Source organism: Girardinichthys multiradiatus, chromosome 23 (assembly GCF_021462225.1).
Source record: "Girardinichthys multiradiatus isolate DD_20200921_A chromosome 23, DD_fGirMul_XY1, whole genome shotgun sequence".
In the NCBI taxonomy this organism is placed as follows: domain Eukaryota; kingdom Metazoa; phylum Chordata; class Actinopteri; order Cyprinodontiformes; family Goodeidae; genus Girardinichthys; species Girardinichthys multiradiatus.
In genome coordinates, this window is record NC_061815.1 from 13,246,306 (window position 1) to 13,262,539 (window position 16,234).

Genomic DNA, 16,234 nt, shown 5'->3' on the forward strand with positions numbered 1-16,234 from the left:
GCTTGATTATTAGCCAGTGACGTCCCTAAATTATAGGTTGCTAATGACTCATTACAATTGGTTCATGTTAGCTGGAGCCTCACAAAAATGACCTCATGAATGTCGCTCCAAATGAATGCGGTGTTAAGCCACTTTGGACAATAAACGTAATTTACCTCTGACATTCTCTCGCTATTAAGCTAGCTGCAACGTTACAACGACACTACCGGTTGAAATTATCAAAATAAAATCGTTTTTCATATATATATATATATATATATATATATATATATATATATATATATATATATATGTGCGCGTGCAATTCACGTGTGCGTGAATCTGCGTGGGAGTTCCTTGTTTCGCCATTCCGGGGTGCTGCGTGGCACCTAGAGTTGCAGAGGCGTTCTGAAGAAGGTAGAGCCTACCACCTCTCCTCACTCTGCAAGCCGTCTCTTCTTCTAACCCCCAGAAAACCCACCCCCACCCCCAGCACAGACAGCACCAGCACCGCTATATCAGCAACCCCACACCCCCCGCCTCCTCCCAAAGAAAAAAAAAAAAAAACCACTCGGGATCCAAGCATGCCACAACAGCGGCGGCTAGGTATCCGCCTCTCCTCCCCCAAAGTAACCGCTGGCGCAGCAGCAGGCTTCCCCCATCCGAGAGAGCGCGGAGCCTCCACCAAGTGATGCCATTGCTGCAGCGGGAGGAGCGCCCAGCGACCGCGTTTATTGTCAACGCCTGCCGGAGGACCCAACAGCACCATATCGGCCTTTGACAGAAGAAGAGAGAGACCCCCTCCCTCCCTCTGTCCCCCCCCCCCCCCCCCCCCCCTCCCTCTTCTCCCCCCCCCCCCCCCCTCTCTCTCTCTCTTTCGGTTCTGCTCCCGTCCCGAGTCCAGGATGTCCGACAGCAACGCAAGTCCCTCGGACCGGGTGATCAAATGTAGGCAGAGCTCCTCTGTGCCTGTTTCTGCTGTAACTTGCTTTATCTGTGTGTGCGTCTAGAACCCTGTCATTACACCTCAGTCTCTTATTACCTTATTCTGAGCCTCGCCCCGCGGCTCATAATAAAAGGTGGATATTTGGCTGACGAGTCACCATGCATGCGCTTGTGAACCCTTTAGTGGAGGGAAGTGGTGATGGAGACAAATGGTGGGGGTTGGGGGAGGGGGGGGGGGGCACGATACGCCATAATCAGGGTCTTCCCTCGTTATTCTATTAGAATCCATTCACCCCCTCACAGAGGCCCACTTTCTAACGGAGCGGAGGGAGGAGGGAGAGGGTGGTCTCCTCCTTTCTGCATTGAGCAAAGGCAATTGTGCGACACCCTGCGCTGCTGTATGAGCTGCATGCCCTCCTCTCCTAGCGGTGGTTTCGTGTTACTGAATAATATCGGACAGAGACTCACACAAGCCGGGAGTGAGACAGAGAGAGAAGCGGGGAAGGACTGATTGAGAGAGGGGACACGACGAGCATCTCGTTCCAATGAAACCCCAAACAGCGTAACGATGACGGCCAAAGGCAGACATAAAGGTAAATGAACGGGCAGAATGGCAGTGCGATGGTCGGTGCGGTGCTGATGCTGTGGATGCGGATGGTGTCACGGGATGATGCTGCAAGTATGCCACGATGCTCGGGATGTTGAGGAGGAGACAGGGGGGAGGACAAGATGCAAAGAGCTGTCATTATATCAGGCAGGGATTTTTTTCTCTTTTGGTCCGGGTTTTTTAGACTTCAGTATGGTGATCTACTTGTTTTTGGATGGACCGATATGTTGACCTACATTTGCATTTTTAATCCAGTCGGATCCAAAGTCAAATGATCGATGTGTTTGGAGTGCAGGTATAGGCGGTAACTTTGCCAGGCCTCGTCACTGAGTTTAGCATTTTATAATGTAACAACTTCCTATTTTTAAAGAGCTGATCCTGATATTAGTTTATATGACATTCAAAGGACCAAGCGTTGGATCATCGTCTAAAGTAAATGTCTTTTTTGCTTTGTTTTGTTTTTCAGAATACCCCCAAAGAGTTTGGGTGATTCAGCCTTTCCTCCTCCGCGTCTCCTTAAAGGTCTCCCTGTCTCCCCCTTTCTCTTCCCTCTCCCCGTCTGTTGTTTTCCCGATTTTCAAATGAGAGACAAAATGGAGTTTAGGGATGCTGCGCCTCGTATGTCCGAGTCTCTGTTGCCGCTCTAATGTTGTGAAAGCACCGCTGGATTATGGAATATTTAATGTGTTTAAAGTGTCGCTTTTTTGCTTTTAAGCGAGGGCGGCCACCGCGAGGAGAGGAGGGAGGGGCTGGGAGGATCCTCCCGGGTCATGATCCGTCGAGCTTGCACAGATTGTCGTCCTTATCGGGTCAAAACGGCGGCTTCCACGCACACAGCCCCCCCCCCCCCCACACACAAAAAAAACACACACACATGGTCCGTCTCTCTGCCGCTGCCGGCAGAAGTGGAGCAGGTGCTGTACACGTTGCTTGGGCATGCCCCGGTATTCCGTGCGTGCGTCGTGCGTGGAATGGGAGTGGTGGGAGTGGAAGCTAGATGCTTTGGGGCTCTTGCAGTTATTGCTTTTGTCTGTTCCTTACGCGCAGAAAGATTTATGCAGCAACACTACATGCATCAACTATCCACCCTGTGGTCAACATGCATCGACTGTGTGCATATCTCACAGACCTTTCTGGTTTTGCATGCTTGTGATGATGCTTGACCCCCTGCCAATACTTAACCCTCACTCACAGGACGATGTGAACGACGTTCAAAGCCGGCTCAAAATTGTTTGAGACCCTAAGCAGAAATTAATTTGGGGCCCACCCTAGCTTGAATTAGATTATGGAGAGTTGTTTTAGAAAGTGACTGCAGTTAATAAGAAATTATTTCTAGCGCTTATGGTGCATTTAGTTTGTCAGATTTGTTTTAGTTGGCAGTAGGAAAATTAACCAGCATGCTCCCATAAGTCGAAATTCTGCTGGGAAATGGACCGCAGAGGAAAAGTTGCAAGTATTAACTATAACTATTTGTGAACAACAAAATGGAAATAAATGCTTTTTTGGTAATTGTTTTTTTGATCTGCAAATAGAACTGCTCAACTTAGGTGCGATGTCGTACCCATATCCGAGCTTTAATTTGCGGGACAAAATGACCGCAGCAATATCATTTGCTCTTTGTCAGTAAAGTTTGGTTAGTAGTTTTCATAAGGATTGCTGAGTCTTGGAGGAGAGGCCCAGTTTAAATTTGTGTTTACTCCAGAAAAAATGCTGTTACTGGCTGATCTATTAGCAATAAATTACAGTGTGCCTGAAAAGTGCTAAGACCTAAAATATTTGCAGAAAATATATACTGAAATAAAGGGACGCTACTCAGGAAGGAGTCAAATTCTAGTTGACTGACTGTGTAATTTCCAGGAATCTAGAGAAATGGGACCAATAGACTGGTCCTGAGAATGGACATGGATGAAGGAAGTGTAGGGCTAAGACGATGGAAGGAGAACATTTTACCAGGTTATATGAGATGACATGTTGGTGTAAAGCTGAGTCAGTCCAAGATTGTATGGCACCCAAAGCAGAGTTTGATACAGACCCCAATTCCTGTTCACAATATTCATTAAATACATAGCTGTGAATAAAGTGGGGAGATGATTTTATTTCTCAGACTTACCTATTTGATCTGGAGGTTATATATAGCATTTCAATGCAGACTCATTAAGCTGGTAAGCAGAGGCCAGTTGTAAGAACACCACAGTTTCACTGTATTTACACAAAAACAAACATAAATGCATAACATGATCTAATAGCTTTCAATGAAAATAAAAAAACCTACTATTATTCCTACTGCTGCTAAAGTGGTACAACATATTGAATATAATAGTTTTATATAAAATTTATTTTCTTTTTTGAAAAATAAATGTAATACAAAAAGGAATAAAGAGCTGCTGAAATTAGTAGTAGTTTTCAAATGTTTAACGGTCAGTATCTTTTGCCACCCAGTTTTTATAGAGCAGGTGGATTGTCCAGTGGAGCTTTAAAACAGTGAAAGGTGACACTCCTTTATTTTAAACACTGTGAAAATGAGCCTAATTCCTTTCTTGTAATCAAGGGATAGGTGTGACAACTTTCCTTCAGGCAGCTGGGGTGTTCTTGCAACATGCTTATGGAAATCTTATGTTTTTAGAAACTTGGTATACCTTGATATTGGTAACTATCCCATGCAAAATCTATGCAATGTCAAATATATAGTAACCTGGTGTGGAAATTAAAGCTCATGCAAACATGGCCAAACTGGAATACAAACAGTGGTTTGTTTAGCTCTTAGCTCCTGAAAACCATTCCCTGGTGAAGGTGGCCTTACAGGAACACATGCCTGGGGACATTACTTAGAAACCTGACATCATTCTGGGACATTATGGTGACAAACATATCTAGGTAGACAAGCCAGAGCATTTATTCACTAAACTTTATTTTCACACATTTTGATTTTAGGGTGCTTAATTTTTCATTATGCATATGAAAAAATATTTGACATTCTTACAGGAAAATGTAGACACAGTCACTTCTATCAATCAGTTCAGATGAAAATTTTCCCTGGAATAAGAGCTGCTGCGTCCCATCCAAGTATGTTTGTCCCACAAACCAAAACTACTGCTATAGTGTGTTACCGTTAAAAGCTGTGCTGTGGCCGACTGTTGCAATTTAGTATTTTATAATAGGGATGCAAGGCTAGACAAATGTTCGGGCCAGTATTAGTAGAGCGAGTATGCTTTCAGACATTTAAAATGATGAATTTACTTGAAAAAGAGTCTCGTAAAGAGAATGTGAGGTAGTGTAGAGCTAGTGGTAAGGAAGGTGGTAAGCAAACAGCATCATTGGTTTCTTTTTGTCCATTTATTAACACAAATTTCAATCTTAACCCTGATTGCCAACGTTTTACTGCTTTTATACAAAACTGGGTATACCAAACAATACAATCTAAACAAAACTAAGACCATTAATCTAATTTAGAAACACTTCTACACAAATAAATGGTTTACAAAATACAACAATCTATGCTATGCAGCTCAAAAGATTCATTTAAAGAAAACAAATAATACTATACAAAAATATGGAAAACCCTTCATTTGGTTCTACCCAATGATACAATCAATGCCATCATGGTCTATACGAATAGGTGCTGAATAGTGATTAAACATACGCTTAGTTGTAAACTGTAACATCATGCAATCACAAACAAACCCAGGATTGTATGTGCAGCAAAGTTACAACTGAAATGTTAAACTAAAGGATTGTGAATAACTAGAAAAGAAGATGCAATGAACTATTTATATTCAAAAGAGACAAGTGGTGCATAAATACAGACTCAACCACTTTGACACAGAGAGGAAAAAAGAAATCAGAGAAAGAAAATGATGTTGCTGAAAATGTCTTGTAATTTTTCAAAATGTATAAATTCATAGCCAATACTAGGACCCTACAATGGTGTATATATTCTAAATATTGAATAAAGCTGATAGTTTGTGATGTAAAGTTAGTGGAAAACTGGCTTCCTGTGAATCACCCCCCATGACACAACTTAAAACCTCAGCTGGACCTCCTTACATGTGTCCCTGGATCCTTCTGTTTATCTCCCATTACAGTGCCAACTCTATAAGTTAAGTTCATGACCTCTGCCACAGAGGTTATTTTTTCAGTTGAGTTGATTTGTCTGTCTCTGTCTGTGTCTGTGTTTAACTTTACGGAAAAAGTTACACACATTTCTTAAGCGTTTTTACGGGAGGTGTGTCTTAGCCAAGGGAAGAATCCATTGAATTTTGGTGGTGATCTGGATCATGATTCGGATCCAGGTTTCTTTTTCTATGGCGTCAATGACCCTACGTTGGGTGGCGGAGGAATGCAGTCTCTGATTGTCTTGTTTAAATTATTATTTGAATAGCGAGTCTCATTTAGATTAAAATTATACAATATTAACTCCATTAAGAGTAAAGCTAATGTCACAAGTAGACCCATAGTGGGTTGTGGGGAAGCTAGTGTCTATCTCCAGCAGTCTATGGGCGGGAGACAGGGTACACTCTGGACAGGCTGCCAGTCCATCGCTGTCAGTTTCCTTTTTAAAAAAAAAATTAAATATTGTCTCTTTAACACTGATCAACTTTCCTGTTCCCTCTGAAGACAAACTTCGCTACACCATGTTGCTGCCACTACCATTTTTCATAGTGGGGTTGGTGTTTTAGGGCACATCTGGAGTGTTACTTTTCATGTTGGTCACATTTGAGGAGAGCACCTTCTTCCACATGTTTACGGTGTCCCCTTCATGGCTCATGGCAAACGGCAAACAAAACTTCTCATAGTTTTCTTTAAAATGGATTTCTTCTTGACACTCTTTCATAGAGGCCAGATTTGTGTAGTACATGACTAATAGCTGTCCTTTTGAGAGATTCTTTAACTTGAGCTGTGGATCGATGCAGCTCCTCCAAAGTTAACATGGATCTCTTGTCTGCTTCTCTGAATAACACATTCCTAGCCTAGCCTGCCAGTTTAGGTGGATTATCTTGTCACAGTAGGTTTACAGTTGTGCTATTCTCTTTCCATTTTCAGACGATGGATTGAAAAGGACTCTGTAAGGTATTTAAAGCTTAGAACATTTTTTCATAACCTAACCTTGCTTAAAACCTCACTACGTTTTCCTTGACTTCGCTACTGTGTTTCTCAGTCTTCATGATGCTGCTTGTTCTCTGATGCTCTCCAACAAAACTCTGGGACCTTCACAGAACAGCTGCATTTCTCCAGAGATTAAATGACACACAGTTGAACTCTATTTACTAATTAGGTGACTTCTGAAATCAGTTGTTTGTGCTGGATTTTATTGTGTGAAGGAGGCTAAATATAAATGTATGTCACCCTTCAAGATTTTTATTTGCTTTCATGATTTCACAAATAAGTAGGTTCAAGGGGTATAAATACTTTTGCAGGCAGTGTACGTATCTGCTGTTAATTATAATCTTTGGCCTAGATAAGTACATGAGTGGGAAATTTCCAGAAAGCTGACGGAAGCCATATCCAGTTTGCACATTTCCACAGATGCATTTATGAACACACGCCAAAAAACTTACCTCTGGTAAGTCTTGGGGCACTTTTGGCGTATTTCATTTTGTGTAGTGTCCCATTCTCTTTCACCCCTATTGGTTAACTGTGTTTATGTATGTGTGTGTTCGTACTGATGTTGGTGTTATCCTTGCGGGCCAGGGCTCCCACCTTGACAGGTCCCTCTTTGCCCTGTGGTGAGGGTGGCAGGGCAGGGGATATTTATAGAGAAGATACTCCAGAGAGAGAAAGGGTTGCCTAATGAGGACAGGCTGTTGTTTCTGCGTTAGTGTGAGTTGCTGCGTCAGTACACATGGTCCTCTCGGCATAGATCAAACAACTTCAGACCTATATTCAGCTGATCGCATCACAACCATGGATCTATTGACCAGATTTGGGTCAAAAATGGCAGTCAAAGACACATAGACTAATATTTAAAACAATCATGAACAGTTGGATCTTTCCTCTGTCACAGGCATCCTTATTTTTGCTCTCTTTCTCTTGGCTGCTCTAATTCATTCATCTTTAAATTTCTTCCTCTGTCATTTATTTAAGCAGAGGCAAGTGATGGGAAGAACTGATCCTGGAAGATTAGTGCATGATAACATGTCACAAGATCCTAGAGAGAGCAAACATGACAATAGTTCCTGAAGACAGGCAATAGCCTCTTTCACAAAACATTTCCTTCATAAATCTGTGAGATGAGCCCCCTCTCAGCTCCTCTCTGGCCATTCTTAAATCATAAGCGGAGACTTCGATATCCTGTCCAGCTGTGAGCTTTCAGAAATCAAGCTGGCCGCGTGGGACAACAGGAGGTGTGGCACTAACATGAGCACTATGTGTAAAATCTTGTTTATGCTCTTAAGGCATGTGGCTGGCAGGTCACAAAAACTATACATCATCACTACATCACTTCAACCCGCCAAGCCGGCCTGTCTATATGCAAGTCAGCTGCCTGTAACTACCTCGTCCTGTGAGTCAGGGGTGTAACAGAGGTAGACTGATTTCAACCCGCCTTGCCACATCAGCCCTTTTACAAAAAGGCAAAAGACAATGTGGCTCATTGGGAAGTGTAGTTGTCTTCAACCTGAAAGTTGTGGGTTTGATTCTAGCTTCTTTCTGTCACATCAGCGTGCCCCTGGGCAAGGCACTTAACCCAAAGTTGCCTTTCCATTTGTGTACGGTATGTGAATGTGTGCGTATTTGTTAGTACGGCTGGGTGAATGTGGCTCCAGTGTAAAGTGCTTTGAGTGGTTGATATGACAAAAGAAGTGCTATATAAATTCAGTCCATTTACCAATTACCCTAATCTCACCTTAAAGTGTTTTGTGTAAGAGGCTATTGTATAGGTTGTAAAAGCGTTGTGATCAGATGATTTTTATCTTAGCATACACAGAAAACACAAACTCTTATGTTTCTCTCTATTCTCATGGCATCACAACACATGATTTATATCATGAGTTAATCTTAGGCACATCTGTAAATATATTTTAATGTTGCACCTGAAAGACATCACTTCCTTGTGTGACCTCATGGTAAAATCAAAAGAAATCTTCAAGGATATCAGCAAGGGAATCATGGACCTCCACAAACCAGTTCATCCTTGGGGATAATTTCCAGGAGCCTGAAGATGCCATGATCATCTCTTTCGGCAAACTATTATGAGAAGCTTTTGGAGGGATACCCAAAACATTAGACCTAAGTTATAGAGTTTAAAAATAAATTCTACCAAATATTAAGGACATACATATGTAGACGCCTGACTTTCAAGAAAGTAAAAAAACCTCTCTGTTATAGTCTTCTGGCAATTAACAAATAAGAATAATTTTGGTAATCCTAACTGGCCTAAAACAGTGAAAGTTTAGTCTTATTTATTATCAGGCAGTTTTTTTTACATTTTATGCCACAACTAGATTCAACGTTTTATGCATCATAGTTGCAGAGGAGCAATAACGACTTTTTTTTTTTTTACCTATATGGGGTAACTTACAGTTAATAACATAGCCACGTCAGTATTTTTCTGCAACATATGCAGTAAGGACTCAAATAAGGGCAGATGCATCATGGCTGACTGCTGTCGTCATTTCTCCAATCAGTCTGTTCTCACTTGCTGTCACTTCGTGCTTCCTGCACCAGCCCTCCTGATAGGGAATGTCCTCCCTAGGTCATTTAAACTGATGAAATATTCCCATAATTAACTTTAGCCATTAGGGATGATGCACATAATAACAATCTGATTCAGATCAGATTCTGCTCCAGTTAGGCTATTAGGCCAGCCCAAACAAATTTAGGAGATTTGGTTGAAAGCTATGTCATAGATTTTGTTTCTCACTCTCTCGCTCACTGCTCTGTGATGTGGAGATTGTTGGCTGAGCTGGCAGCTCTGCTATTTTAGAAATTCCTCACAGATGTGTTCAGCTGTGGAGGATGGGCCAAAAATCCAAAACACCACAAACTGCAGTAGAAAGATGCTGAGGAAGTGTTCAGCTGTTAGCTTACATTCAGTCAGTATATTCTCACATGCAACTAATGTATCATGCATTGTTGCCATCTTCCTTACCCTTTGCACACAAAGCCTTGCTTCCTTCCTCATGGAACAGGGCTTCCACTTAAGGAGAAGTACACACACTTCCAAACTGTGCATATTGGCTGGTTGCTAAGACTAAGGGAAGTTGGGACTTTTCAGGGTGGAGTCAAAATACAAAAGGTTTTTATCATTGAGACAAAGAGAATCATTTTATTTATCATTGTATTTAGCAACAGGAATGGTGGAATAATAAGTGCAAGCTGTCTGTGATTCAGGATTTATAATATAATTACACAATAGTCACAGCACGACAAAAAAAACCTAAAAAAACAAAATTCAGTCTTCAGAGACTCGGTGTGATCAGACAGATCAGTAAAAAACAGACAGGTTTTTGATTTTATGTGCATGAGTCATTCTTATTGCACTTGCCAAGATAATCGCACAGTTCTGCATCAGGTTAAAATTATTGTGCCGGATGGAAGTCACACTTGATAATGTGCAATGCTCTGTACAGGAAACCCTTTCACTTGCATCCCCTCATTCTGTTGAAAAGCTAATTAAATCCCGGTGATGTTTGCTCCCCCAGAGAAAGGCTCAAACTAAGGTGGAGGCAGAAACTTTTCATATTAATAGCGAATTCCTGCATATTGTAAAAAGAGATCCTTATGCAGATGTAAAATCTATAGTACTAGCATTGTGGCAAGATGGGCAGGAATGCAATAGGGAAAAGCCTATTTGGTGCCAAGAGTGCAATAGCACTATCCTTGCCTTCACACAGAAATTACGTTCTACAAGTTTGCTGCTAACCAGCAATGTTTCAATCCCAAACAGCCTAAAATAAAATTCTTTAGCGTATCTTAATTCATGTTAACAGCTTGTTCTTTGGCAGAATCTGTCATTACTCAATAAATCAGGTGTTATTTGTTGTGCAATTATGTTTGTTTTGCCATTAGCAACTATTAATTATTATAATGATCAGACAGCTGCAGTTGATCCAGAACGCTGCTGCCTGCGTCCTCACTAGAACTAAGAAAGTGGAGCACATCACCCCGGTTCTAAAGTCCCTACACTGGCTCCCTGTAGCTCAGAGAATAGAGTTTAAAATACTTCTGTTAGTCTGAATGTCTTAGCACCAAAATACATTACAGACTTATTGTCAGTGTATCAACCACCCAGACCTCTCAGGTCTTCTGGCTCAAATCTACTGTGCAAACCCAGAACCAGAACCAAACATGGAGAAGAAGCTTTTAGTTCTTATGCTCCACTAATCTGGAATAAACTGCCAGAAAACTGTAAAAGCGCCGAAACCCTAAGTGGCTTCAAATCAAGATTAAAAACTTATTTGTTTTGAGTTGCCTTTGACTGTGCCATCTAGGCATGATTAGTTGCGTTTTCAGTCCAATTTTCCTTTCATTTTCTTGTCCATCATTCTATTCTCTTTATTTTATTTTTTTAAATTACCTCTGTTGTTTGATTTTATCATTTGATTTGTTTTTCTGTGTCTGTATCTGTGTTTATTTGCTTTGTGATTGTATTGTAATTGAATGTACAGCACTTTGAGTGTCTCGTTGCTGAAAAGCGCTATATAAATAAACTTACCTTACCTTACCTTACCTTACCTTACCTTACCTTACCTTACCTTACCTTACCTTACCTTACCTTACCTTACCTTACCTTACCTTACCTTACCTTACCTTACCTTACCTTACCTTACCTTACCTTACCTTACCTTACCTTACCTTAATAATCAATAATTAACTAAATTAACAATAAAGTTAAAATATAGAATTTTAGTTAGACCAAAAAAATCAGGGCACCACCTGATCAGGAATCATTGGCCAAACAACCTTCGGTCTGTCAAATTGTGTTCCATGAATACCACCCCAATATGGCGTGGTATTCATGGAACAATCAATCAAAGAGGTTTTTTGAGCTCCGGGGTTCATCTCTGCAAACATATGGAATAAACATAGGCAACCTCTCTACGACATATAAGAATTTGTTAACAAAACAATTTAACTCCAAGTTAAATATTTAAATGAACAAACTCTTTAACTAGGCTACAACAATTGAGCTAAAACTACCAAGCAAAATCAAGAAATAACTAAAACTGATAAACTATATACAAATAAAAGAAAAAGGGAATCAATACAAAATTATGCAATAAAATCATAGTTCGGTGTTGATATTTATGTTGAAGAACCAAGGTTTATTTTGAGGAATTTTGAAACGAGGTCAAATTAGTTTTAAAACTAATTATGAACAGCTGGTTTGTTTTCATACAACCAGTCACAATGCAAATCAGAAGGGTAGATGCAACATTGTTTTAATAAAAGAATATTTCAAAGAATGTTTTGCTGAATTAGAAGTCAATAATATTTTGGACAATTAATCTTACTGTTTTTAACTAGCCATCACATGGAGCATTGATTAATATAAATATTAATGTACTTATTGACACAAACGTACTGATGGTGGTCAGAGGGCTCGGTGGGGCCTGTGTAATGCAGCCTCACTTCTGTCATTGTGCCCCAGGGCAGCTGTGGCTACAATGTAGCTCAACACTGTCAGTGTGTGAATGGGTGGATGAATGGGTGGATGACTGAATGTAGTGTGAAGCGCTTTGGGGTATCTGGGGACTTGATAAAGTGCTATACAAGTGTAGGCCATTTACCATTTACCACGAATGAGCACTGGTGGTGCGTTACAGCCGATCTGTATTTAAACTTGTTGAACTAAAGTTTGTCACAACTTTAATACACAACTAAAGGCTTAATAGTCATTAGCATTAGCTCAGCAGGTAGCCTGATAGCACCCAAATAGTTAAACTTTTAGAACCACAAACAAAAGCAAATACATGGAATAACCAATATTAAGTTGTTTTATCCTAAACTAATTTTCTCTGCCCAGACACAACCTCTTATGTGAATTGTTCTGATGAACAGAAGTGAAGCAGGTCCGAAGGGCATTGGGGTGTGTGGCGAAGGCAACAGCTTGGTCTGGCTGCTTGGTTGTGTGGCGGACGGCGAACAAAGAAGCCATAGCAGCTGCTCTCAGTAGAAGCTGGAACGGGGGAAAGCTTCTGCTCGGACTGTAACTTTAAGCGTGCAGAGCTGCGGTTTCAGTGCAGTCTTCGTCAAGCAGTGGGGAAAACCGCTTCGTCCTCTCTTCCAGGAGAATCTCTGGCTCAGATTCCTTTTCTGCAGAAGCTCAAAAAGAAAGGTTAAGAGAGCTTAACCTTTGTTCTTTGACCAACAGACATACTAACATCAGATCGTAGTCAACTTTGGATCCAAGCAGAGTCTTACTTGCCAGCAACAGACATTCAGGGTCTTGCGCGCTACCTCCCCAATACAGTCAACTGCGCTGCTGCAGGTAAAGAGGAAGAGGTGTGGCTGGGAAAAGTGTTTTGTTAGTGACTCCATGGCATCCCAGGGATTCCAGCTGGGACTCCGCTGTACTGAAAGTAGGTTAAAGCAGTAAATTTAGGGATTTAGAATTTTTACCAGACTCTTTGTGTACACTTCAGTACACGTTTCATCCCATGGCTGGAGCGCAACATATTCAATGTTAAGAAGGTAATGCTCATTTACTCCACCCAGTTTGTTTCTGTGCAGTTACATCAAGCTTCAGTCAAAGTGTATCTAGGTTATTTAACAGAACGTCTGGTGTTGTTACAATATACAAGCAACAAGAAGATATGCAAGCCTACTAAGATTTTTGGCAAAATGCCTACTTTTAATTTAGTAGTGCGGGGCATTATTATCACTTTCATAAATGTGAGGAACAATGTAGATAGTGGCTTGTTTTTACCATTTAATTTAATCATATCAATTGTAAACTCTCTTTTTGTTCTCTTCTCTTTGACAACCCAAGGTCCAATCTAGCCTTATTGGTCAGTTAAAGTTCCAAAAGAGGTCAAGCAGCTTCTCATCCATTTTTAAAATGTGCTGAAGGGCAGGCACTAAGGAAATTACATTCACACCTATGTACATAAACATATTGAGAAAAGTAAGTACTAATACAGTAATGAAACACATTACTGCATTAGTATAGTGTCTGAGAACAAATCTCATGTTAGAGAGGATTTTAAGGTTTGTAACCATGCAATGCTCTTATATAAAACACTAAAGTAAAGAAAAACACTCCACAATCTTAACAAGATCACTTTAATGTCAAAGTTGGCTACTATTCTTTGTTTCTCATGTTGATGTTTGTTGCACTAGTATCTACCTGCCTCCATTAAGCACATACGTGGCCTAAAAACATTTTTCAAATTGGTCATCATCCAACCCCACACATCACCCACAATTAACTAAATGGATTACTTTTGTTTAAAGTGCTGTTTGACAATGTTTGAAAAGATCATTGGGTCTGCTCCTTTATTGTACCATGAACAATAAACATAAATGTACAACTGTAAAGGACTACGGGAAGTATCTACTGGTTAATGCCCCTTCTACGTATCATTGATTCACTAATGTTATATGATAACTGATGGCCTATCTTGGTCAAGACATTGGAATACCATTGTTATTTTGTATTAGCTGTGTGATCAGGGTGAGTGTGCTGCCTTCCCTCTGCTGAAGCTGTATGGGACATCTAGCATCCTCCATCTTGTAGATGCTAAAGGTATTCAGACTCCTCGTACTTGTGATGATGTATAAAAAGTACAGAAAAGGCTGAATCAAATGAGACTAATGGCAAATCTAATTCCTAAATGACAGATATATATTGCTCTATTTTGGCTGCGATAGCACACAGTAGCATATATTGGCTAAATGTGATTAGTTATAATGATTCTTAAATGCTGTATTTCTTTTTTGGCAATTATTGCTTAAATGTAGTTAGAACAAAGGTTCTGGAAGCTTCTATTGTTAAATTTACTTATCAGTATTAGTTATGTTACCTGCAGGAAAGCATCAGAGTTTGCAGAAATGTAAATAAATTATTACTGAGTTGAAAGGCTGACAGCTAGTCAGACTCCAGGGACTCCCTGGTGTAGCTGATTTTGATTTTTTAAACATCTCATTCAGAAAATGTTTAAATCTGTTGAAAATTAACTAAAATCAAACAACAACATTTTAATGTTATTTTATTGTTTTCTGTTTGTTTTTATTGAACCTTTAAGCTACTTTGGACAACGTTGTTGTTTTTAAACATGCTATAGAAATACAATTGACACTGACTTTCACAAAAGATCCAGTTGAAAATAGAACTAGAACTCCTTTTGGAGTTAAAAGTCAGACTGGGAGAGTCACTGATCATCCCAGAGTTCAGTATCCAATATGGTAGCTGCCAGACATATGACTGTACAACCTCCGTTTTTGAACATGTTCCTTTTAATGTTTGAATGGGGAAACTAGCTGTTAGTCTTCCACTACTCTGAGGATTTCTTTACTTTTTAAAAAACTCACCACGATACAACATCTGTCTATTATAAGCAAGAGAACTATTACAATCCCCTGACAGAAGCTTACTTGGAAAGACCTGAACTGTCCCTTTAACTTCTTATCAGTTATTCTACACAAAAACAGGGTTAAGTATGAAATATTTTCTGCAGCAAGACTTGCGGACCTGAACATACAGTCAGTTAAGTTTCAGAAATAGGAGTGCTGCAACAGATGGTCCAACATCACTGAGAACATGGAGTGATAGAATCAACCAAACTGTCTAAATCCTCCCATGAACTGTTTCAGATTTAAAATGCTTGGGGAAATATCCTCAAGAACTTGGTGCATTTGTTTTCATAGCAGTGTAGTTTGCCGTGAGCAAGTCTTATGTGGTTGGCAATATCCGGTCTAAGAAAAACAGTTTCAAGTAAAGACTGATGTAATTACAGTTTGTACCTGCTACAGGGTGTTTTTGTACCCAAATGATAAATATAAACCACTCACTGGACATTTCTGACGTTCTTTTCAGTACCTAAAACTTCAGAGCAGGAGCATCACTGTCAAAGAGGAAAACACTGTCTAGGATATTAACCAGACAGATCTGCTGTGACAGTATTACAATTCAAGCCTGTCAGGTTATTGTTGCTTGACAGCATTCATTCAGTTCACAGGAGACTGTCCTCATGGGAAAATGGGGCAGCTACTGCTTATATTCTAAATTAATGAAAATATAAGCAGCTATTTCTGTGAGAGGGAGTGATTCGGGCAGCTGCACTACCCTGCCCAGTTTATGATTGTCAGCTTTTTGTTTTTTAATATAAGCTTCAACTGTTGAATGTCAGCTTAATACAAAAGGTAAAACAAGAATTTGCTACACTGCCTTGCAAAAGTTTTTATACCCACATTACAACTGCAATTTGTAATGTGTTCTATATAGGATTTTATGAGACTCACCAACACAAATTAGTGCATTACTGCAAAGTGGAAGAAAGAGGATACATGGTTACTCTTATAGAAAATAAAAATGTGCCTTGTATTTGTATTCAGCCCACTTTACTCTTATGCCCCTAAATGAAATTGCTTGCAGATGTCACCCTAGCAAATAGTGTGTGTAATTTAGAGAGATGCAGAGATCCACAGCTCATCTGTGAGAACATATCGTAGGGTTAACAAATTGGACCTTCATAGAAGAGAGGCAAGAAGAAAACAATGCCACGTGAAGCCATGTAGGGGATGCACCAAACATGTGGAGAAAGT

General features: G+C 40.2%; 1 protein-coding gene across 3 annotated transcripts in view; it reads left to right on the forward strand.

The window, feature by feature from the left end:
* Positions 1–855: 855 nt before the first annotated feature.
* ppp3cb (protein phosphatase 3, catalytic subunit, beta isozyme) overlaps positions 856–16,234 on the forward strand; it is a 61,418-nt gene continuing 46,039 nt past the window's right edge. For 2 of the 3 annotated variants that reach the window (XM_047354439.1, XM_047354441.1), the window contains exon 1: positions 856–927. In XM_047354439.1, the coding sequence (XP_047210395.1) occupies positions 885–927 (43 nt within the window). In that variant the 5' untranslated portion in view covers positions 856–884. Of the gene's footprint in view, positions 928–1,287; positions 1,518–16,234 lie in introns of those variants that run through there. The other variant, XM_047354440.1, reaches the window with a different exon arrangement.